Here is a 26,104-nt window from a genome sequence, read left to right as displayed (position 1 = left end):
GGTGGAAGAAACATTCCAGATCTTCTCCTACTAGGGATGCTTAATCCTTTTCATTTAGGAAACGGCGTTTTCAGCCGCGTTTTTCACCTAAGAAGTCTGCTCCTGCGACCCGGGGTGGTTTCAAGAAGGGGTCCTGACAATCACTGTGGGCCTGGCAGAGGGCCGGTTGGGGGAAGACTGAGTCACTTTCTTTCGGCTTGGAAGGGCAGTGTAAACGATCATTGGGTACTAGACATTGTGGCCAATGGTTATGTCATAGATTTTGTGGTGGTTCCTCCAGATTCAGGGGTACGTCCCACACCTCTGCCTTCAGAGGGGTCACGGAGAAGAGCATTATTGGACGGAGTGCGGGACTTACTGGTCAAGGGGGCCATTTCCCACGTTCCGCTAGACGAACGGGGTCAGGGCACTTATTCGGTCTTGTTTCTTGTGCAGAAAGTTTCAGGGGGATTTCGGCCGGTGCTCAATCTAAAGGAGGTGAATACCTGGATCAGGACAGTGCATTTCCGCATGCTGTCCATTCAGACTATTTTTCCATTTGTCAGACACGGGGACTTTCTGGTGTCACTGGATCTGCAGGATGCTTACCTACACGTACCGGTGGCAAGATCCTCTCAAAAGTTCCTGAGGTTTGCTGTGGGTCAGGACCATTATCAGTTTTGCGTTCTGCCTTTCGGTCTAAAATCTTCTCCTCGAATTTTCACAAAGGTGCTGGCTCCTCTAGTGGCTTTGCTTCATTCAGAAGGGGTATTTATGCATCCTTATCTAGACGACATTTTGATTCATGCCCAATCACGAGACCTTGTGCAGAAGCAGGTGGTCCATGTTCTGGGGGTCCTGCAAAACCACGGGTTTTTAATCAATTGGGAGAAGTCAGACTTAGTGCCGTCCCAGGATCTGGTTTTTCTGGGAGCTCGGTTTCAGACTCTTCTTGGGTTGGTGACTGTGTCAGAAAAACGGTTGGGTGTCCTACAGGCTTTGGTAAAGAAGGTATTGTTGCGGTCTGCTCCCCGAGCTCTTCTATGGTTGCGTCTGCAGGGTCATTTGGCGTCGGTGATATTTCTGGTTCCTTGGGCACGTTTCCATCTCCTGTGCTTGATGACATGGTTCTTGAGAAGGTGGACACCAGGGTCCGGTTCTCTGAAGGACAGGGTTCCAGGGTCCGGATTGATTCACAGAGAGTTGCAATGGTGGTTGGATGCAGACCACCTGAGGATAGGGGTTTCTTTATCGCCTCTGAGACCCGTGGTGGTGACGACGGATGCCAGCCTCTCCGGTTGGGGGGCATGGATGGGGTCGGCTCAGATTCAGGGGTTTTGGTCCCCTCGGGAGGCGAGTCGGTCGTCAAATTGGCGCAACTTAGTGGCCAAGGCTTATGTCAATCGGCAAGGAGGGACCAGGTCAAGGGCTCTGTTCAATCTAGTCAGGGAGATTTTTGTGTGGGCTCAGGAGTGGGTTCCTTCTCTCAGGGCTACGTACATTCGGGGGGTGGTGAATGTTCGGGCGGATCTGCTGAGCAGAGTGATTCCTTCCTCTCAACTTTTCTCTCTCCGGAAGTCTCTGTTTCAGCATCTGGTTCGGCTTTGGGGTCTTCCAGTGCTGGATGTGTTTGCGTCAGTAGGGAATGCGAAAGTGGATCGCTTCTGCTCCCGGTTTCGATGTCCCCAAGCATGGGAGGTGGACGGGATGTCATGTCCTTGGCCGCAGGGCCTTTTGTATGCGTTCCCTCCTTTTCAACTACTCAGGGCGTTTCTGTTACGTGTGAGGGATCTGGGGTCCAGGGTTGTCCTAATTGCGCCACTTTGGCCGAGGGCGAATTGGTTCCCCTTGTTGAGGCTGATGGCGGACGGGAGGATGTGGCCTCTGCCTCTTTGTCCGTCTCCCCTGGAGTTTCCCTGCCTCCCATTGGGGTCATTGAGAAGGTTACACTTGACGGCCTGGAAGTTTAACGACGGGGATTGACATGTCTGGGGGTGCAGGTAGCTTTGAGTTCTACATTGCTGGCTTCGAGGAGACGTTCCACTTTGCTTTCTTATGGTAGACAGTGGAAGGTGTTTTCGTCATGGTGCTTAAGTCGTGAGTTAGATCCTACCTGCGCTTCTATCTTTGAGGTGATGCAGTTCCTGCAGGACGGTGCTCATTTAGGGTTGTCAGTGGCATCTCTTCGGGTGCAGTGGGCGGCTATTCAGGCATTCAGAGGACCATGGCGTAATCTTCAGGATGAAGGGCGCTTGATGCCGAGATTTTTTCAAGGGCTTGTTAATTTATTTCCTCGCCCGGTACGTTCTTTTCCTTCATGGGATCTGTCCTTGGTTTTGGATGTGTTGACGGAGCCCCCTTTTGAACCTTTGGGGGACTGTGATTTGCGCCATCTATCTTTGAAGACATTCTTTTTGGTAGCCATTACTTCGGCTCGTCGGTTGGGGGAATTGGGGGCATTGGCTTGTTCCTTTCCTTTTTGTAAGATTTTTCACGATCGGGTGGTTCTGGTTCCGGTACCTTCCTTTATTCCTAAAGTCAATTCTTCGTTCCATTCCCGGCAGGAGGTCATCCTTCCTTCATTTTGTCCGAATCCCTCCTCAAGGGAGGAGGTCCGTTTGCATTCGTTGGATGTGCGCAGGGTTTTGTTGGAGTATCTGCGGGTGGTGGCTCCTTTTCGTAAAGGGGATTCACTGTTTGTTAATTTTGGTCCGGCTCGCAAAGGTGAGAAACCTTCCACGGCTTCCTTGAGTCGGTGGGTTCGATCTTTAATTCTGTTGGCCTATTCCTTGAAAGAGGTGGTTCCTCCTCAAGGGATTCAGGGGAGATCTACCAGAGGCATGGCGGCTACGGTGGCGGAGCTTCAGGGGACTTCCGTGGTGGAAATTTGCAGGGCCGCCACTTGGGCTTCTCCTTCGACGTTTGTGCGTCATTATAGGCTGTCGGACTTGGGTAGTTTGGAGTCGGTGTTAGGTCACCGGTCTTATCCTCTATGAGATAATGTTTGGGATGTTCTTGGTGCAGGATATTAAATAAAGGTCTTGCAACTCGATGTCCGTCTCCTGTGTGTTTTCTTGCTATGTCTCATTGGTTAAAAGGAAGGCGAGGGAGGGACGGGAGGTAATGCTTCCATTTTCTTACGATAATGGCATTACTCCTAGTCCTACTCCCTCGCCTTCCTTTTCCGTTCCCTCCCACCCTCCCGGTACGGACTGTCCGAGTTGCAGCTTGGGCTTGGTTTTTGTACAGGAGGGGATAAGGGTGGGGGGGGGGTTTTGAAAGGGGAAGGGAGGGTCTAGAGGGGAGGCGGGAGGCCTCATTGGTTAAAAGGAAGGCGAGGGAGTAGGACTAGGAGTAATGCCATTATCGTAAGAAAATGGAAGCATTATTTTAGTTTAGAATTCAAACAAAAGCTAGGGATCCATGTCCTTTTTTTGCACTAGGGCTCATGACAGACTGTTTATTCTACAACCATTGGCTGAATATGTGGATCTGGGCCAAATAATCTGTTGTAATGAGTGGCATGTTGAGTGCTCACATAGCAGCATCAGGAACAGCTATGGAGAAGGTTGTAGTTGGAATCTTTATACTTTACTTAAGGTCTCTCTTTTTGGAATGGCACCTAGGCCGTTCGCCAATCTCTTACATTTTGATCTATGGAACTATCCATTCTGTCGTTCTGTTCTAATTTTTACTTTAGATTAGGGAAAATATTTTTGATCTAGTCCTTCGTATAAAAAAAAAAAGTATATTTATATGTTACAATATGGTTGCCACTCTCAGTTGTGTAGTTACTTGAGTCCGTTTCCCTAAGAAGAGCGTTTTTTGTGTTGCTAATAACTTTAGCTCCGTTTGATACACTTTCAAAAATCCTTTGTTATCATTGGTAAATGCTTTACATTTCTCACCCTTGGGGCTGTTTTGTTAAGGCCTTGGACACCGACCCTGTTACATAGATAATTGTATGATTCCGGATACGTTTGACTGCGAGCGAGCTTCTTTTTCCTTTTGTGCGTCTCCTTCAAGCTCATGGTGGGCGTGGTACTTTGAATCGGCTCGCTTATGTCACTGTTTTACTTTTCACTTTCAGTTTAAGTGGCAAGAAAAGTCCAGTTAGGAATTTACAACGCTAATAGCTCTAACTCGAGCAAACGTGAGACCCATTGGACTGCAAATGCTTGTTCTGTCTGGTGACAAAACTACTACACACAGTGTGTTCACCGTGCCATGATTTAAGTGTACAAAGTGTGAAGAGAGAGTATTTAGTTCGTAAGGCTCCAAACCTTTGAATAATCTGTTTTATCATTGTAGAAAGGAACATAATGTTTCAAAGGCTGATAAAGTCAGGGCTGTTTGGTCAGAATGTATAGCAGTCTCTGCTACACGTAGTCTCAGTAGATTTCTAGAGTATTAACAGAGTTCATTTGGGGTGAATGCTACGCTCAATGTGTGACATTTTTTACGGGTACATTGCAACTTGTGGAAAGAGTTTCACTTTTGTGCTTGGTCTTTGTTCAGTCTGCCTTCATATGAAGTTAAAAGGAAAGCTAGCTGCACAGAGCTCTGAAGCAATTCTATGTCTGCCAGCAGAGACCTTTGGCCATCCTTTGTAAAATACTGATCAGTTTCCCATACCTAGTTTTGTCCTATTTGTAAAAGATAAAAAGAAAAAATTCTATACCTGAGTAAGTGAATGTCTTGGCATTTGTTATTGGCCTTAATTGACGGAGCTCAGCTCATTAGCTAAGTTGTTGAAGTGTTGGTTTCTATCAGGAGTACTTAGGTTTTTTAATTAGCTTGACATCTCAACGGTCCTATTGTTATCCGTTCTTTAGAAGATCAATAGATTGGGCTATTAATTAGGCCAAGGGAGTATTTCTCCCTCACATCTTGCTGTTTTGTGTATGATTGTCCCTCTCCTGGAGTGTTTGCATTACAATGCATGAGAGACTATTTTACCATCCCAAAAGTACTTTGAACCATGACACGAGAAATTCATTATGTCCTCAATGCATCATACACAGACATTAATCATTTCTGGGTTGTTCTTGCACTGCAGGGAGCTTAAAGAAAGGTTTTACTTGAGAATTAAAAGGCAGACTAGATGTATTGGCTTTGCCAATACTTATGTTTCTATTCTTCCTTAACCTGCTTATTTACTTTTTCTATTCAAATATTAGATAGTTTATAGACCTGAGATTACACTGTATTTATATTGTAGCTGAAATACACCCTAAAGAATCAAACATTGAAGGTCTCTGGTACTAGGATTTACTTATGGCCTAGCACGTACGCATTTTTGCACTACTAACTTGAAATTCGGTCTCCCGAAAGTGCCATCCATATGTGCAAAATACATGTTGTCATTTATTTTCTTTATTGGGACTTGCAAATGCCGGAAATCTGCATGTATTGCAGATTTTCGAAACTTGTATGTTTAAGCAGTAGAGGCAATGACGAAGGTAGTAATGATCCTCAAAATCTTAACTTTGAGGGTGTTAACCCTTTCCAAATTATTTCACACTCAATTTCTACACTTGCAATAGGTACCAAAAACATCTAGATCAAGTATAGAAATGTTATATGTGAAATAGCAAAAAATACACCTTTTCAGAGGTTATGCAGAGAGATATTTCTTCATCTGGGAAATAAATTGGGGGGGGGAGGGGCGACATCTAAAATAATGTTTTTGTGTATCCTTAACCAGACTGCCATGGACAGAATTTTTTTTAGCCAATTAAGGATCGTGTGCATTAATAGAAATGTGGATTTCAAGAATTTCAATATGTACACTATAGATTATGTCGGAATCCCAGACGATGAAATGATTTTTGTAAGGTTACTCTTTTTTGGCAATTTACTCGCAAGAATCTAGCTATTAAGAAAAGGTCATTGTATCTATGACTATTAATACTTTTTTTGGAGGATAAGCACAACATATTGATAAAACAAATGATATGTGTTTTTGAAGAAACAACCCACATGCATATGATTATGGTAGACCAGGAAGTGTAGTAGAAAGAGCTCACTTATTATGTGGGCATGCACACTTCCATCAAAAGTGTGATATTACTAGTCCACTGAAGATCCAAAGTAAAGTATATTTCAGTAAATAACTCAATTTCCTATGATACAACAAGGAACTGAACATTTCTCTGGAGACTAGAGATGAATTTATTTATTATTTACCTACTATAATATTTTGCCAAATTGATGTGCTTCACAGTGAGTACAACCTCTCCATAAGCAATGTAGCACATGTTTGATTTGTTACTGTTTGATTTGCAGCGAAACACATGCCAGCAGGCCTTGTTCAGTGAATTTGTGTAAGTGACAGTAAGGGAACAGAATTGATATTTTGGCACTTCTGGACTTGTTTTTTAGATTACATTATTTACCTATGGGTCGTGCCTCCTACGCGTGGAACTGAGATAAAGATTTGACAGAACTATTTGCTGTGTACTACTGATTTTGTAGCAAAATAGGCTTGGGCGGAATCAAGTCAATAAAATACATTACCAAAGTAGGTGGATAGATTAGTAGTCATTAATGCATATGGAGATTGGAAAGTCCATCTAAACTATCAATTTGTGTGTATTTTTCTTTAAAAGGCAAAAGCCTTCTCAGTCAAAGTGGTTGGTTTCTCTTTAAGAAAGCTCATTCACTGCAGCTTTCATGCAAGATTGTGGCTCTATCTGATGCAGTCACCAGACCTCACAAGGAGAATGGCAGACTCTGCCAAGGGACTGTGAGTGCATAATATAGGGTAGAAACAATTCACTACCACACCTAATCTCAGCCAGTTGGCACAAAAGCTTCTTTAACCTGTGAGGTTTCCTGTTGGTCACTTGCAACAGTTTTGCTTTCACAACCCTGGTGTTCCCAGTTTTCTTGCCCAAGATTTCTTAATTGTGTCACAGATTGCTGACAATTTTAACCTGAAGTTGCTCGCATTTTCCCAGCCTTTCCGTAAACAACCTACTTGTTATGCATGGCTTCTACTGGAAGCCATTAGCCTGAATTATTGAATGGAAATCCAGTGATTCAGTGCTATTATGTAACAACAGAGGGAAAGAAAACGTGTTTACTATTGTTGTGATGTCACCAAGGAAAGCGCGCGCTCAGTATGCTCTACAGCCTCGCCCAGGTCTGTTGAGGTCTGTATGAAGTGACGAAATGGTGACTGGCAGCGTCACCCACCTTCTGTCACCTCTCGGGATTCCACAGACCCGAGGGAGGAGGCAGAACAGAGCTGGTACGCTGCTTGAGCCAACCATGGATTTTTCCATTCAGCGCATGTCTATGCTGACCTGGGTTGAAAAACCTGCTGCCGCAGAGCCATGGTCAGTGGAGCGCTGGCTTTCCGCTCGGAGGAGCGGAGTGCGCAGTTTTGAGCAGAAAGAGAATGGATGGCACAAAGTCGCGTGAGTGGAGGGCTGGAAGCATCGTATTTTAGTTTTATATTTGGGCGGGGGGGGGAATAAATGTAGTGATTGGGGGTCAGTTGCCAGAAGCCAGGTTTTGTTTTTCAATTTGGACAAGAGAGGTAACTGTAGAAATTGGTGGGACTGGTTAACAGAACACCAGTTTTTTTTTTTTTTTTAATATATGTTATTTATAGTTCCCAATTACTCCTGTGCTATGCTATGATGCTCAGAGCAAGAGTAAATGATTTGTAGGGCATATGCCACTTAAAATTATAGATGGGTAAGAAATTAAAAAACAATATTTTCTCCTTGGTGTCCTGAGTGACATCATAAGTATGCAAAACAGTGATGGATTGAGTGCTTGAATTTATGCCACTGGTAACTACTCAGACTGCATCCCAATCCATTGTTAATTTGCAAACCATACAACCTCAGTGTGGATCCAGCAATATGCAGTAGACTTGACCCTGCTCCATAAGGAACAGTCAAATCCGAACTGCCAAGCCAGGTCCTCTCTGACCCGAAACAAAAGCAACCCAGAACCGGTTTCGCCATAGTTATGGGCTCATCCGCCGGGTACAGCTTGGTTCCAGTGACAGTGAGCACGGGACCCACATCTGGGCATATACATCCCACCTTCATATTTTATATAACTTAAACATGTGTCAATTTGTTTATTTACAATTAGTTGGGTATCTAACCATCTAGAATGGCCTAAAACAAGGTGTTATGGTTTTTGTTAAATGACACACAGAAGTCAAAATTGGACACTCATGCAATTATTTTCACCTGCAAATACTTTTTTTTTTTTTTACCTTTTATTGAAAGGATTTGGATATTTTTCTGGTCCTCAGACCTTCAAACCATGTATTGCATTTCGTAGGTTTATCAGTCATAACTTCACATTTTTAAGCACTAAATTTTAACCTGTGTAAACGGTGAAAACTTTCAGTGTGATGGCATATCTATAATTATCAAAATAGCCAATTAGAAAGGGTTGAATGCTTTTGCGCAATCTGATGTAACAGAGTTCAGAATTCTCCAGACAAGATGTAGTTGGTGGTGAATATCTAGGGTACTTGCTCTTAGAATGTCTGTTGCCTTAGTGGATTGAATGATGTGTTCATCTACACCGGAGTATCATAAAAAATAAATACAAATAAATAAATGCTTTGCCAAATAATGATTTACCTATACTTGTTTCTGGTATTAATTCCTTTTCTGTTTCTTCCTTGGTGCTAGGAGGTTGTGAGGGCTGCTGAAGATGTCCGATAGCGTGGATACTGACGAGAAACCTCCGGCTCCTCCATTGAGAATGAACAGTAACAACCGTGACTCCTCAATATTGAACCACGGCTCCAAACCGCTCCCGATGGCCCCTGAAGAGAAGAATAAAAAAGCCAGACTACGTTCCATCTTCCCAGGAGGAGGGGATAAAAGTAAAGTATCAGTGAGGCGCTTTATGATGGAATCATTAGGAGTGCTCTTGCTCTCACATTTTTGTTTTTGTCTTAAATTGTTTTTCAACGGATTGTAGTCTTTGTCAGTTGTTTCTTGGGTGTGGGCATAATAAGATTTGATTGTTGTGTAGACTTTGTCTAATAAGCCTTTTTTACATTGAACTACCACACAAAACTGTACATGCAACAATTCCTTATATCACTCATTCATTTATGAATCGACAACTCTAGCACAAAAATCATCATTGGAAATGGAAGCACATGTATGTAGCCCTACAGGCATGTGTAACTTTCTTAATGGATATCTTGGGGCCTGATTTAGAGTTTAGCGGACAGGTTACTCTGTCACAAACGTGATGGATATCGCATCCGCTGTATTAGATCTCAATAGGCCATAATGGGATCGTAATACAGCGGACAGGATATCAGTCATGTTTGTTTCAGAGTAACTCCCTCTGCCAAACTCTAAATCAGGCCCCAAGTGTGGAAGAGGTCTACCAGTTCTTACCCCTACCCTACTCCTAGTTCAGTTTTGGTTTTCCATAAACTCAGTCCAGTCTGCTAATCATGGTTTGATCACTCATGTAAAGCGGTCTTGTGAGGGACTTGAAATAGCTAATAGAATGTACATTCACTAGGAATACATAAGTGTATGAATTTGGGGAAAATGTCTTGGTTTATGCAGTTGAGATGAAACTGGGAAAATGCAGCTCATGTATGAATCGTTAAATAATTTTAATGTACCCTTACATCTTATATACTGGTACAGGTCAGTTGGTGTTGTAGATGTATGTATGTTGCCATCCTTCCGCTGATGCTTCCTTGCAGTGCCTTTTGGTTTTCTCTGTGAGTTAGGGTCATCTCAATAACTCCTCTCTAGTTCATATCCCTGTTTTGTAAAGAACATTAGAAGCACTCTTCTTATAAGAATTAACCTTTTACCCATTATCAAATCTAGCCCTTAGTTTGTCTTTCTTTTTCAAGTATGGGTAGGGTGATTTTCAGAGAATTCAGTTCTTCTGGCTGTTGCCTGTACGATCTCATCCTGACTACCTAGACAACTTTTCTGCCCATCCTCCAGCCTGACAGAGACCACTAGTGGATGGGGATGTTGATGAAGGAAGAGAGACAGCCATTAGACACCAAGTGTGAAGCTGTTGTCCATCCCATCAACATGCATTAAGAGTAGATGGGCACTGCAGACTACACGGCAAAGGGATGAGAGCGAGAGAGTAAGAGCGATGTGGTAGGTGGGGCCGGATATATTATATATTCTGAAAAAACATCCACTTAGACTGCTTATTGTGCAGTGTTTCGGAGTGCTTGAGGCACTTGAAATATGAGGACAGCGTTTCTCGTCTATCGAGTAAAATGTGTCCTTTACATATTTTACTTTTCGAGAAATCTATAGCGTTTCAGTGGCCTGGGGCAAGAACTCGCAGCATGTTTGACATTTTCTGTTTTTTTCAAAAGCGCACCCATTACTACACGTCGCTTCTCTGTACATTTTTGAGTGGGCATGGTGTCAAAGTCCTCAGTGGGAATGTGGCCCATCAAGAGTCCCTCCTATCACTTGGCAGGGGAATAGAAAAATAGCTGGTTTCTTCTGGGAACCAGCCTGTCTCATTCTCTTCTCTTGGAGAACAAACAGCCCTTGATGTTGATGGGACTAGATGATTAAAGCTGACAAGAACATTTGAGGCTCCTCCTGCCCTAGGGTAGGTCATCCTTCTCCTTGCAACCTCTCCCTTTTAGACTGCATCTGCTGATTAGAGAGGAACCTGCTCTGCACAAAAAGCATACCTAAGTATGCAGCCTGTACACGCAGTGCCAGAACATACCAGTGCTTCTGGCCCCAGAAATATTTTGGCTGTAGAGGATTGCATTTATCACTTTTACGGCCCCAACCTCTTGCACTAATCCAAGTCCTGCTATGTGTGATGTTTTACATGCATTGATGTATGTGTGTATTTACATACTCCATACTCTGCCAGTAATTTGCACTCTTCTGCCTTCTACACATGGTGAGTCTGCTACAGCGAGTGATCTGTGCCCTTCTCCCTTCTATCTGCAGCCATTTGTTGCGGTGATCAATGCTATGTGTCCTCCTCCATTCTACATGTGATTTGATATTCTACCATGTACTTAATTATACTTGCAGTGATACGACTCATTGCATGATTCATTGTTGTAGTTACATGTAACCTGGTACATGCTCTATTCTACGCACATTGATGAGTGTCCTAGTATATGCATTCTTCTCTTCACTGCTGGATGCATTGATATGCTGCCTGCTCCATGCACTGATAAATGCTGTATGCTCCTCTCAGCACCAGTGCATTATAGCCTGTGATGTGCTCTTTTTTGCATGCAGTGATGTGTGCCGTGCTGCATTCTTCTCATACTCACAGTGAAGTGTACCTCGCGACAGGTTCCTTCACACACACAGCGATCTGAGCCCTGCCACAAGAAGATTCAACAAGCAGTGATCATACCCTTCTATAGAGTCTATTGCACTTCTAATGATACTTAATGTGCACCAGTCTGCCCCCTCCATATGCCCTGTTTTACACACCTGGACTTGTGCCCTGGCCTGTGTTCTGTTCTGGATGCATTGTTCGGAGTGCTGCCAGATGCCTTGAATTGAGCTCTATCATGTGCTCTACTGTTGAGTGCAGTTACCCAGCTTCATTCTTTTGAGTGCATTCTGTGGTAGGTGTGTGTGTGTTTGTGGGGGGGAAGGGGGGCGTGTGTGTGTGTGTGTGTGTGTGTGTGTGTGTGTGCCTCAATCTACAGTATACACTTGTATAGAGATTCATACCAACACCTATTTAGTTTTTATGGTGCTTCAATTCCAGTTAAATAAGGAGAGGGTTCCAAGGAAGATGAAGTAATATGGCCAGCTTTGGATGTTGTAGTCTCCTGCAGCCACTGAGAATTAAAAGTTGGTTTCAGAATTGATAGTTTTGACTCTAAACCACAGCTGCAGCGAAACTTGCATGCGGTCATTATTATAAGTATATATGTATGTATGTGGTATTTGTATAGCACAAGCCAAGGCAAAAACTCAGCACAGCATTGTAAAATGTCAAAGGCAAGCGAGTGACATGAGAGGTAGCTCATCAGGGGGTTGATATTTATCTGGTTATTATATCAGTGGAGAAGTGACTGACCACTGACTAAGGCTCTCCTTGTGAGTGGTGGAATTTCACCAGGCGTGATAACTCTAGGTAGAATTCAGCCAACTTCAGTTCTGAGTCTCTTGGTGTCCAGATGTTTTGGGTCAGCAACCTCTCAAACTCAAAAAATTGCACGCCGGAAACATTGGACCATGTTACATGTAGTAGAGACTACAGGCGTGAGTGTAGCCTAGCCTCTACCCTGCAACAACACATAAGAGCAGACAATTCTGTCCTCCGACAGGCTTGAGCCCGCCCTGACCACCACCCACCCTCAACCCACCTGCCGCCTACTGGCACTTTCTACTTGCTGGATCAGGTGGAAAATGTATAGGTTTTCTCCCCAGAATCGAGTTCATGCAGTTATTCTCCATTCTGGGTTCAAAAGTTGTGACTGCTGGAGTTTGGTGAAGGGATACTGTCCAGAACTGAACATTCCAGTCCCCCGACGTGCCTGCTAAACATTCCAGTAGTCTTATAATGAGGGCCTAAGCAAAGTAAATGTCTCTGCAAAAACTGTTAGAAAATTGTGCCTTGGCAATGTATAAATGTGTGCTATATACAACCGAAGCAAGTTGTCATAACTGAAGTTTCACAACATACCTACTATTTGATTGTAATAGTCCAGTGAAAGCTATTACATAGAGAGGCACGGTATCCAGCTGCCCCCCGCATCCACAGCACATGTTGATTCTCATCCATGCCCAGTAAGAGCAGAGCTTCGCACCATGTCTCGGAGACCTTCGTTTGCACCCCTTGTCTCCACAGTGCAACGCAAAAACTGCTTTTTACTGTGAAAAAACTATTTAAGGTTTTGTTACTTTAAGAGATCCTTATTCAGTAAGTGCACTCTCCCACTTCCTGCTGATGAACCGTTACGTTACAGTCTACAATATTTAGCATTAACATGCAGGTAAACGTGTAACAAAATCTCCAGCGCTCATAAAAGCTGTTCCCTGTTGAAATAAAAGCATTCGTGGCAAATTTGGTGCAACTATACTACATTTGAAAACCATTTGGTTGCCTTTATGTCCTGGACATTTTAAGGATTTTGGGGGCCCCTGTTCGCAACACCTTTGAATGTGATTCAGTCTCGGCTCTTTCATGCCCTCTTTGCCCAGGTCTCTAACAGTGCATGGCACACTGGTCCAAATTCTGCATCTGTTTACATCTAATATTCAGGGATAGTGACGTGTGTTTTCAATATTGGAGAACAGCAGCAGCTCACTAATATTACTGCAGATAGTCTCTGGGACAACCTCCTATTTCTCATATGTGAGGTGCTGTTTTGATCTAAAAGAAACCTTTTTGTGGATGGTGGTTGCAAAACATTTCTCTGCAAAATGTCTGTAAAAATCTTTCACACATCACCTGCATTAAACATAAATCAAGGGAAAAAAGGATTTAGAACAATCTCTTTAAGAGTTATTGAAGATCACGAGGACAAGACTTCAGAAAAGAGCTGGCTCTGTCAGGGGACCCCCTGAAAGACTGGTGCCCTGGGCCAGAGCCCACTTTGCCCATGCCTTAAAACATCTCTGCTTTATGTTGGTCAAGGAAGTGATGTTCTGTTCCATGCCAAGTAAACCTACTGTCAGTTGCTTTTTCAACCCACACACCACTGAGCGGTGGTGGCCATGAAGACCTGGATAGCTAACGAATTGTGACGCATTAGTTAGCGGGGTGACTGCACCTGTCACCGTGCTGCATACCTTTCAAAAGGCAAGTGTCAGAATGTGGCATGCACTTCAGAATACAACCAGGTCTCAGAGTGAATTGTTGCTAAATATTGGCTTGTGAAATTCGATGCAGTAGCTTGCCCACTTTCAACATCATTTCACTCTATTTTATTACATGTTCCAGATTATAAAGGCGCCATCCCGTGTAGAGAAAAAAAACATTCTCTTTGCCCAACCATGCCTCTGTAACATTGATCAACAGGAAACTCGCGTGTTTGTTTGTTTCATGATGTCAACTTGGGTTTTGGGCTGTATCGTGACATTATTAAGTGGATGCCCCCTTCAAGAGGTTCTCTGTGCTTCTGCTGTGTAGCGTATTAGGGTTAAAGTAGAAGTCTGAGCCTACAACATTAAATTAAGAACAGTTCTGTCATTGGTCAGGAATCTGTCAGATACACACAATAGAGCTGGTGGCTTTTGCTGTGATTTCCCTGTCACGTTGGCAAATTGATGGCCTGTATTTGCCCTCTCAAATTTAATTTGAATGCATGACTTGATCCTCATATTTTTAGTGCACCAAATTCCACCATTGTCGCATAAAATCTGTCTGCCGCACTTCTAGATTTAGGGGTAGTAGCACAAACGAGTGCTTCCAGGGGAATGGTCAAGGCGATGGCCACTGGTAAGGTAGTGCCCACCCTCAAAGTCCTAATTATGTGGAGATTCACAAACCTACCAACATTTCTTCGTACCCAATTTGTGCTCCTAAACCTAGTGTCATGCAGGCATGAGTGTGCAAATTTAGTGCAATTAGAAAAAACTGGAAAGATATTCCTCCAGCTGGAAAAAAAAAAACCTCTTTGGCAAGAAGGATTGTTGACCAGCTGCTTCACATTTCTACAACAGCTGTTCCAAAGAGTTGGTTGTTTCTAGGCATAGGAGTAGAGCAGATGCATGTATAGGAATGGACAACATTCATAGATTTAAAAATTTAGATTAAAAATATGAATTGGAACCTTAAAGCGTATGCAAACCGGATGCCGTAAGAAGCCTGGTCTTATATGGTTGTTGAATTATTGACAGGTTTCCTTCCACACAAAGGCCTCTGAAAAGAACCTTTAGGCTTAGATGTGGGTGCCTGTGTCCTCCAGTAGATGAAACATTGTATGTTACAGAGAGCCATGACTGAGATACTGTTACTTAAAAAAACCTTAAAAACAAATTTCTACTTTATGAACCTCCTAAAACGAAACCAGTCTGAATTAATTTTCAGTCAAAATACATTTAATTTACATCATCCTAAATTGTTCTAGCCTCCAAGCATAACCCTTCTTCTAACACCAGCCCTTATTCTAAACTGTAACTCTAACACAAAACTTATCCTATGCATGGATTTACCTCTGTTTTAGGTCTAACTGAAGAGTGGAGTTGTGTTCATCCTTTTGTTGGCAACAGTAAATTAACCTTAAGATGCACTACTGGTTCCACCCAAATGTTGGTTGCCTTGAGTAAAGATTGTGATTGGAAATACATGCAATTCTCTTTAAGCAGAAGCAACAACGTATTTCAGTTTTTGCCTTGTGAAAGAGCTGCCCCCAGCATAGTAGGATGAGCTGGTTATGATAACAAGCCGTTGATCAAGGCTATTGGCCCGATTTTGTGCATTATGAAAAGTTATGGAAAGGCAGTAGGCCTGGATTTATTTTCTAGAAAAGCTTATGTAAACATCAATAGGCCCTTTAGGGCGGATTGTCATTGCGCTATGTTAATTCTTGTATTCAGGTGTTTTGTTACTGGGAACCTTACAGATTACTAGAGAACACAAGGGTTTTGGTGTTGGTTACCATCTGCAAAAATCCCTAGGGGTAAAAGAATTACACTTTGAGAATCCTTGGTATTTTGTTTTAGGGAAGGTTGTATATCTTGCCAACTGCAATTTTGTACACATTTGTAATATTACAGCTACCAAGAGAGGGACTTTGGCACTGTCCAAATGTTGATTGCCTTGAGAAAAGATTTTTGATGTGCAGAAGTTGTGCATTTATGCTAAAAAGAGTGACTGTACTGCATGTTTTACCTTTTGATAAATCTTACGCTCATCACAGCAGGAATGAGTTTGTTATGTTGAGAAGCCATTGATTGAGGTCTACAAAGGCAGTTGGCCTCACATGTTTATTAAGGTCTAACAGCTTTATTACAGAAGTGTACGATAGGCACTGAAGGTCTGACTTATGTATTTTGAAAATAATATGGTAAAGCCAATAGGTCTTCAAGTGTGGATTGTCATTGTCCTCCGTTAGTGCCTGTAGACTGTGTATTGCATTACCTTGATTCTCACAGAGTACTGTAGTATGCTAGGGGTCTGCTGTTCGTTTCCCCCATCTGGTATCCCCCTCTGACATACCAGGCGGATGGACGATTTGTGCGTTAATAATCCTTTTTAGCCCTTTGAGGAGGGGTTGAATATGGTTTTCCAAGCTGTAATTTTGTGTTGTCTTTTGTGAAAGCTCATGTAGAATTTAGCAGACAGGGGTCGATTATATTGGCAACTAAATGGTAAAGGCTATACGCATGATTGGACCTTTGAGAAAATTAAATGCCGTATGTCTGATATGTTTATTTTAAAATCCTGTGACAGAAGCAGTAAGCCTGAACAATTTATTTAAAAAAACATTTAACACCAACAGGCCGTAAAGGGTGGATTGTCATTACACGGTTGTACAGACTGTAGACGGGTATTTAACTACATAGAATCTCACAGATTACTGTAGTAGGCTTAAGGTTTGGTGATGGTTGCCCCCTCCAGCAAACACTTGGAGTTGAAGATTTTCAACTTTCCTCTTGTCAGCCCTTTTTCAGGGGGTTGTATATTGTTTTGTCAACTGAAATTTTGAATATATTTGTAATTTTATGAAGGGTTCTGATGGTAGCCAGTTTCTCGCGAAGTCTCAGTTTGTTATGGAAACAAGCCAATGAAGAAGGCTATAGGCCTGCTTGGTTCTTTCAAATGTTAAGCCACAGGTCTCATATGTTTATTATGAAAAGTTACGACAAAGGTATTAGGCCTGACTTACTTAATAATCAATACATTTATTAAAGTTAGTAAGTGACTAAGGATGGATTATGATTACACTGTGTTGAAAGCTCTAGACTTGCATTTTGTTACACGGAGTCTCACAGATTAATTTAGCAGTAAAGGGTGTTGGTTACCCAGATGGAAAAAAAAAAAACCTCGGGTAGAAGATTTGAGATTAGAGAATCTTTTTAAAACCTCCTTAAAAGAGGTTGTACATTACTTTGCCCAGTGAGTGATTCAGTGCATGGATGAAGTGTTGTATGACTGACACAAGTGCGGGTGTGATCGTTTATTGTGCGCCTAAGTTAATCAGTGACTGAAGAGGAACGTTCATTTATAAACCAGACTTGTTGGAATTTCCCATCCTTATTATTGAATCTTTAACATTCATATATATATATATATATATATATATATATATATATATATATATATATATATATATATATATATATATATTTTTTTTTTAAACTGATTTCAGTGTAAATACATTGCTTTGTTTTTCATGGCAGTAATCTTATGTTTTTTAACAATGTTTTGTATAAAGACGTTTATTAGTAGCTACTGTTGTCTGTGAAGCAGTGGCGGCCGGCAGCTTTAGGAGGGAGGGGGGTGAGCGGGACACACACAGACACGCATGCACATCCATTAACACTCATACCATTCAAACATGCACGCACGCACAAAACATTCATGTTAAAAGATCGCACACACTCATTCTTATACACACACACACACACATTCTTTCACACACAGACACTCACGCACATCCATTAACACTCATACCATTCAAACATGCACGCACGCAACAAACATTCATTTTAAAAGATCGCACACACTCATTCTTACACACACACACACACCTTCAGCCTCCAGGTCCCAGGAGGGTTGGGACTGCTGCCTTCCCTCAGCCAATGAGAGAAGGCAGCAGTCCCAGCCTCGTCACAGAGTGGGATGGGGTCCGTGAGACTGCTGAACCCACCCCACTCTGTGACGAAGTTTCACTGATTGACACTCGCCCTGGGCACTTCAGGGCTTAAACTGGAGCACTCAGGGAGAGTGTCAATTGGTGACGCTTTCCTCGTCACCCAGGGGAGGGCCTCGAGGCACCTTTGCGGAGCCGAGGAGGTCACGCCCATAGGAGCTGTGACCTCCTCAGCCCAGCAAAGTTCAGCTCAGGCAGCCAGGAGTCTGCGCCGCGCATGTCTGCTCCTGGCTGCCTGAGCTGAACATGGAGAGTGTCTGTCAGGTTGACCTTTGTTCAGCCTGACACACTCTTCATGAGGGGCAAAAGGTGGGGGGTGTGGCCCCTCCACCCTAAAGGACAGGCCGCCACTGCTGTGAAGATATTCCTCTGTTCAGGTGTCTCTATCATGAAATAATACCAGATGAAATGTGTCTTTCTGGTAAGAACTGTGCAGCTTCTTTCAAGCAATCTTTACTCAAATCAGACAAGCTGTAAGTTGAGTTTTAATAATCACTTCTTCAACATATCATTTGTATAAAGGATGGATGTGGCATTAGGGCATCTGCATTAAAAGATGTGTTTAGGGAGGTTTAGAGAGAGAACCTTAACAAAAGATGTTTCTCAACTTCGCAGTCGGTTTCGCAATTAATGTGCAATTTTTTATGAATGACTCATCACTTTCATGTCATTTGTAGACTGATCTCTTTTTTTGTGACTATTTTTAACATAAAAACGTGTTCTTTCTTTACTGCTTGCAGAATGAAGTTTGTGATTTGCCTGTTTTTCCTTGAAGTCAGGAAGGAATTAGATTAAAATGACTCGATCTGCACGAAGTCCTTGCCTAGTTGGGAAACAACAGGATTTTGTTATGAGAGTATTAACCTATCTATATTTTCAAGGACTTCTTCCAAATAGTGCGAATGGTGAACAGGGCTATATTTTTTACACTTGATTTATTCAAACACCACCTTCCAGTGGTTAATCTGAAGGCGGACCAACATGTTTACATATTCACCCTTTTTTTTTTTTTTTTTTGCGCCACTGATGTCTTGCATGCACAGCAGGCAGTATGCCCTTTATTTCATCCAGTGGGAATGTGCTTTACTCATCATTTGCTGTCATCACAGGCCCACGCTTACTGAAGGTGAAGTATAGCAGCAAGCATTTAGAAGCCACCTAGTGGTTGAGACAAGTTACTACTTGTTCGTATATCAGTAGTGATCGATATATTTTTCAATGAGCATAACAAATCCTCACAAGGCCCCTGGTAATCATCCAGAACCCTGGCCTCATTGTGCAGGATTTTATCATTTGTGTATTTCTAGATGAAGGACATTGGCAAAGGGGCCTTGTTTGTTAAGACTTTGGTTTTGAAACCTTTGGGTCAGAATTTCATCTTTGCTTCAATAGATATCATCCGGCGTGTGCATGTGCACTTGAAAGGGTGAGTTGAGAATATATAGTGTTTTGTCAGAGTTTGTAAAGCAGCTCCCATAAAATGGACTGTTAGCAGTAGTGTGCCGCTGCCACATTAATAGATCAATGGAATTGCTCTTTACTTGGAGATTTAATTGTTTTACACGTCATGAAATGTTTGAGGTCAAACATGGTGTGGCGGTACAGAGGAAAAACAAGATTGAAACTGCACAGAGGAATTGAAAAGAACACCCATGCTTCCTGCAGAGGTCACAAAAGTCTGTGTTTGGAGGGAAGTAGATAGAGCTGAGTGTATAGCTAACCATGATACAAGAACTTGATCTTAGAATAATTTGACACGCAGGACAGTAGGGACTTGTAATGAGAAAAAGGTGTAAGACAGTCACATAAACAAGATTATAGAAGGAGTGAGAATGCTGAGAATGAGAATATTGAGTGTCGTCTGGATACAGGTTGTAAGAGAACACAAAAGAGGTGGTGTCACCAGTGTGCAGTGATATTGATTACAGGTAATAGTCTATGAAGTGTTTTGTAAGAAAACATACCAGTATGCTATTGCAGCTAAGTAGAGGACAGCTGTGATATATTGGGCAGATTCCACCAACCCATAGGACCCATGAGGTCTGGTCTGGTGGAACCCAAGTCAGGGTGGATCATTTATTCACCCACAACTTCCAAGGCACACGTGCCAGATAACACCCCATAGCTGAGACCATCTTCACAAGCCAGACCCGATCAGGGAGGATATGTCTGTTAACCAGGTTTCAACTATAGATTCTGGAAGTGGTAAACTATTCTCAGTTTTGCCTAAATAAATGTGCTTAAAACTGAACAAATGTGAATATGATGTGCCATGAATAACTAGAAGAAAACAAAGTAATTTCAGGAGGGATTGAAAAATAATTCGGGGAATCTTGCTGATAGGAGGGGAGTTCCAAGGTGAATGCCAGTCCCCTCTACAAGGAGTTGGAAAGTATTCCAGGTGTGTGCCTTTAACTTCAGACTGGCAAAGAAAAGATTCCAGATTCTTTGATGGGTTTCCTAAGTTGAAACCTGGAGAGACCATTGGAGGGTGATGGAACTGAAAAGAACATATCAAACCTGAAGGCAGTAGTGCTTTAAGTTTTAAGTAGACTCTGATAAAACACAGATTAGTTATTTTTTTCTGTGATACAGAATCCCAGGAGGGAGCAATAAATCACCTTTTATCAAACATCTGTTTGAGCCTGGAGACACTGCATAAGGAGAAGCCATGCCAATTTATCACAGTATCATCACCTAGAGCTCTAGGTTTCTGAGGAACGTCCAGGGTTTTCATCTCTTGAGGTTGTAAATGACTTGTGGTGATGAAGTAAGAAACTACTTATAACAAATATTAGAAGCAAGAGAAACATTCAAATAAATCCAGGAACTAAGAAGAGAGCTACTGCTGCTGGAATCGCAGATCCTGGAAGTGAGCTGATTACATATTGTGAGGTGATTATTTTGTTGGAAACACCCATCACACACAAAAACCCCTAACTCTACTTCTTGGCAAGACTGGTCTGAAAACATAAAGTAATTGAAAGAGGCGTAAAACCAAAAATGGTGCAACTGTAGGAAAAAGAATCATTCATTGCATGTACACCTTTATCAAAACGTTCGCCGTATTGCAGAAGTTTCATGTGAAAGAAAATTAATGAACCCTCGTGGGCTAGCGAAGAAATGTTAACTCCTGCAGCAAACTAGAATCAGAATAATTTTAGAAGTATCAGCATGATGAAAATGGGATGCAACTGTGACTTAATCGTTGCAAAGTAATAGGGCGATTATATCCAGGGAATAGTATTGAGGGGAAAAGACATAGTTCTTTCTTGCTCAAATAAGGAATAATGTCCATGAATTCTAAGAAACCACACAGATGACAGTCATTCTCTGTAATCCATTTTCTATCCCTTGCTGCATGAAAAGGAGTAGTGGCAGCACTTTTCTATTATGGTTCTGCAGTAATGTAACAAAGTTGCAAATAGTTAAAAAATAAAATAAAAAAAAATAAAAACTTTCCACGATAACCAGCATAGTTATCAGGGCCAAACACATGTACCTTCTCCCTAACCATCACTGAAAAGGGAACATAGGCTAAGTTCAGAGATAATCTAGAGAATGACTGACTTTTTGCTTTGATGCCAGCAAGACCTAAAGTAGGATCATTCAATCCAATTCCTGTGGCCTATGTGCTGCCTAGGTACAAGGTCAAGGACTAGCCCATTGGGTGCTGCATACCTTTAAAACTTCCATTTTAGCCAGCGTCTTGGAGAAGTTACCGCTAGAATAGCTTACATGTGGTGTATTGCAATTCCTTCCATAATGGATTAGTATGGGGAAGATGTCAGGAAATGCTAATAATGACCTGTTAACCATCCTGTGCCATGCAGTACTGGTACGGCGTGGTGCCTTTGTGGCATTTGATACTGTACATCACGCAGCCCTCTTTAGAAGATTTAAGTCTCAAGGTAGTCTGCCAACAGTCGTGCTTTCTTAGATGGAGATCATTTAAAAAGGGCCATACAAGTTTGCTGGTGTATGTCTGTTCAGTTTTCTCCTCCCTAGAATTAAGCCCTTCCTCCGTCATTCTCCAATACCTTTGCTTCACCGCTAAGAGGTCTGATCTGAGCCATGTATTAAAATATATTGTCTGAATGGTGAGAACACTAGGTCTATATGGGGGGGATCACTTCTCAGCATCTTTATATACATCAAGCAGGCTAAGGCCAGGAAGCTAGCTCACTTGTTAAGAAGAGGATGGAAAAGTCCAGTCCTGTCTCAAATCACAGTTTACTCAGGTTGCACAAATAAGCACTAATTGTATGAAGTTCGATGTATTGTGTCTATTCAAATCCTTTGTAAAACTTCAGCAGTGTGTTAATTGCTTCAAAAATGCAAAGCAGTAAATTGAAGTCAATAAGGAATTCTCTTTATTTATTCTTTCTGTGACTTGGCAAGGTCTTTGCCAAGATCATTACCATTTATTGAGCTTACATTTATTTGTGGTCATAAAGTTCTCATAACATCTGATTTGATGGTTCGTCCAAATCAGAAATTACCTATATTGGTGTAGATGTGCCCATGTGGCTTGAGTTCGGAACTGGGGAACTACGTTCAAATCCTGGCCTGAGCCCAACATCCGTTGAAACCATTCAAACCAGCCCTGATCTTTCTCTCTCTCTCTCTCTCTCTCTCTCTCTCTCTCTCTCTCTCTCTCTCTCTCTCTCTCTCTCTCTCTCTCTCTGTCTCTGTCTCTGTCTCTGTCTCTGTCTCTGTCTCTGTCTCTGTCTCTGTCTCTGTCTCTCTCTCTCTCTCTCTCTCTCTCTCTCTCTCTCTCTCCTCTCCCCCCCCCCCCCAAAGTCTCCTTTCTTACTGCAATTACCCAATGAAGTTTAAAAGAGTGACAGAGGCATCGTCAGTGCCATCCTACCTTAACAAAATACGACCTCCAAAGGCTCCAGCCATCAAGGAAATGCCCAGTGAAAAAATGGGCATCCAGGCCTGTAAAGAACACATGCCCTAACATTAGCATCCCTCCTTTTGTTTTCAGTCATGCAGCATATGTGGTTCAGATTTCGATTATTGCATGCCTAGGATGGTCCGGTATGATTATGAAGTGCTTACTCCCCCTAGTAAGATGCTCAAGTACAAGCTAATCCCATAAGACCCAGTGTTAGTGGGATCAGTTCACTGTATAGCCATTTCAGCATCCATGTTGTTGGTGTTAATAGTTTGCAGATTTATCCCAAGCAGCTGTTTGAACAGACTCAGTGTGTGAATATTGAGATACTCAGTTTAGCTGTGTTATATATTGTTAAGGCTGTCGTTATTAGTGAGGTGAAATATTAATTTTACAATTTCTATGTCATTTGCTGGGAGGGTTGCAAGGACAAGTATTTCATGTGATTAATCAGTTTGATTGTCCTGTATGCAATAGTTACCTGTGATAACTGGCATTGTGAAGGGCTGATGAATGTGATATCTTGTTCTGGTAATCACCTGCAGAAAAAATGTAATCTGTATCTGTCTACACACATACCAACCTGTATTTCATGGAGTATTTTGATATGGAAAGCCAATGTTCATAACCTATTTTTTCACTATCCGGTAGCCTAGTGGTAATGAAGTGTGAACTTCAGTAGGGTCTAGTACTGAGCAAAACTTTACTGAAGCCTTTACTCAACTCCTGAATCCCAGAAAGCTTTTGGTGGCTTGTACCCTTGCTGAAATTAAGTTCCATATTTGGGCATGTAGCTTTCTTCTTGGAATTTTGAATTATAAGTTGTGTTTCCAGTCTGGAACACAGTGTCCTTTTCTGTGAGTATCTCTTGAACTTCATTTGATGGGAGATTAGTCTCTTGCCATGTATGGACCTGTGGGTGATGCAGGAAACGTTGAATTTGGATTGCCTCGCTAGAAGGAGCCAATGCATGGCCTTCAGAGCAGCAGAGATGTGATCTTGTGAGTTTAAATTTAGAAGATGCAGTTCTTCTGTATTCTTTGTAGGTGTTTCATGACTCAGATTGTCACTGGTTGACTCAGGTTGATATAACACGGGAGGTTGTTCCTTGGATATTTTGTGGGATCCTAGATTTAGGAAGACACGTTGTGCATTCTCAGGGTATTATGCATATTTTGTTAACTTTAGATTTCCTAGACAGTAGAAAGTCCATTATTATTCCTAGTATGCAGGTAATCTAAACAAAGCTGTTATGTAGTGGTTATTATTGCTACAGCTGTGCTGCAGCTTTCAACATTTTTGTTCTTTTTCAGTCTCTGCTTACCTTATATTTATGCAAATCTCTTAAAGAGCTAACATGCCATAACTGTTTGCTAGTTAGTACAGCTTGTTAGTACCTGTGATCATTATGTGCTAAACACTTGAGCTACCAATTGAATGCAATGTACAATGTCTCATCACTTTAGTTCTGAAGTATCATCTGGATCAAAAGGTTTCTCATGACCTATCTACTACTCTGATCTTCATGAAAATTCCAGCTCAAGTAAACAGCTCCTCAAAGACAAACACTGGGTCTTTTAATTTGTTTTAATGTATAGAATAGAGTACTCCTATGTGTGGGTGATAATTGATAAACCAGGGACTTTAGAACTATTGTAAGCACAGGTCTCAGTTGCGAAGTAAATGCTGTATCCAATCATACATACATAAGCGAAAAAGGTGAGTTTTGTTCTTTCTAATATTTGGATGAGAGAGTACTGGAACATCAGTATCCAGAATTAAACTCATTAACACTGCATAGATAACAGATTTAGGCAAATGAGTTGAAATAGGGTTACATTAATGTGAACAAAGTCTTTAAGGTTTTCCCTATGTTTTATTCTGTTACACTGAATTAAATATCTTTGTAATTTGATGACTGAAAAATTCACAAGTTCTCCTATGATCTCTACACATGCTTAACATGTTTATTACTTGTGACAGTGTCTCTAAATCTTTCTTACCGTATGAAGGGGCGTTGTCAAGCCTCAGATGCAGAATTATTCATCAGAATGTCTTATTTTGCGTTTTATTCTATGTCATGTTTTCCGTGGTGATGTGGCATCTTCGTCTGTGAATCTGGCACAGCTGTATTTAAGGCAATTCATTCTTTGCACTGTCCAGTTTAATAATCTCTTACTGTGTGTCTGTCACAATGATATCCTAATCATTAAGTAGAGCAGGATAAAATGGAGTGCTGACAAAACAGAACATAGAGAATACTAAAAACATCAGGCATTGATTACTTCCTTAGACTGGACATGTTAGTCCTGTTGATGTTGGAAATCCCTTGGTGGACATCCAAACCTTGATGGTCTGCCATCAGTGTGAGGAAACCAATTCAGTACTCTGGCCCCTACATTGCCATGTAAATTTGACCATGCTCAGACCATAAGTAGTGAAGTTCAGAATGTCTTTGCACGTCACAACTCTAAACTGAATCCTACTTTTCTATTAAAGGTTATAGTTGCTTGCATAATAAAATAATGTAAGAGCACATGGATGAATTTCTGAATTAACTGCTGGTATTCTATTTGTTCTGGTTCAGGGAGTACCTTGTCTATCAGTTTGGGATGGACTGTTCCTGTTGGAACAGAGTCAAAACTGATTTACTTATAGTTCTGTATTATCTGAGGTGGCATATTGGGCCAAAGTATGGTGAGTTGGAATGCTACCTGTAGTGATTGCCAGTGATAAGACCTATTGCAGGCATTCATCCTATCAACGTTTGTGTGCTTTAATTTATCCTGTGTTTTCACTAAAAAGACAAATATCTATTTAATAAAATACATTTCTGTGTTTAGAGTGCACTTCAGTTTGACGTGCAACAACGTTTGCATGACTATTAAGCCCTCCACAGCGGTAACTGTGTGACACCTCCTTGCACTTGTAGAGCCCTGAAAATAATGACCTATAGATGAGTCCTCGAGTACCCGAGATTTGATTTATGAAGTCTCCATCTTCGTACCCTTTGCAACCACTAAAATCTGACTTTTCATTTCAGTTTGATACTGTGGATCACAAGCTAATAGCTAATTTCAGCTTCTACTATCTAGATAGCAGTTAAGAAATGTAATAATTACCTTTTATTCCGACAAGAGTATGATTAGTGCTTTATTCTCCAGCAAGATGAACACTCTAAGTATCCACTGGGCCACTTCTTTGAGCCTCTTATTCCCCCCTAAAAATAGTATTTCATTTTGTGGGGCTAGACTACAGTGTGCCACATTTCCTTAAACTTGCACCAGAACAGTATTATGCTGGTTAAATATCTGGAATAAGATACTTCGAGTATTATAATGTCCTCATTGCTGTTTCTACTCAATTTAAACCTCCCATGTGAAACCACTGCTGTTGGTTCAAGCACAACCAACAAC

The 26,104-nt window shown here is 41.8% G+C and overlaps 1 protein-coding gene across 2 annotated transcripts in view; it reads left to right on the top strand.

Annotated features, from left to right (window-relative positions):
* Nucleotides 1-26,104, top strand: part of PAK3 (p21 (RAC1) activated kinase 3) — a 314,354-nt gene that overhangs the window by 103,918 nt on the left and 184,332 nt on the right. For both annotated transcript variants that reach the window (XM_069211402.1, XM_069211392.1), the window contains exon 2: nucleotides 8,649-8,845. In XM_069211402.1, coding sequence (XP_069067503.1) covers nucleotides 8,671-8,845 — 175 coding nt within the window. In that variant the 5' untranslated portion in view covers nucleotides 8,649-8,670. The remainder of the gene's footprint in view (nucleotides 1-8,648; nucleotides 8,846-26,104) is intronic.

Source organism: Pleurodeles waltl, chromosome 2_1 (genome assembly GCF_031143425.1).
Source record: "Pleurodeles waltl isolate 20211129_DDA chromosome 2_1, aPleWal1.hap1.20221129, whole genome shotgun sequence".
In the NCBI taxonomy this organism is placed as follows: domain Eukaryota; kingdom Metazoa; phylum Chordata; class Amphibia; order Caudata; family Salamandridae; genus Pleurodeles; species Pleurodeles waltl.
Note: the sequence above shows the minus strand (reverse complement) of the source record. Positions and strands in the feature narration are given on the sequence as shown.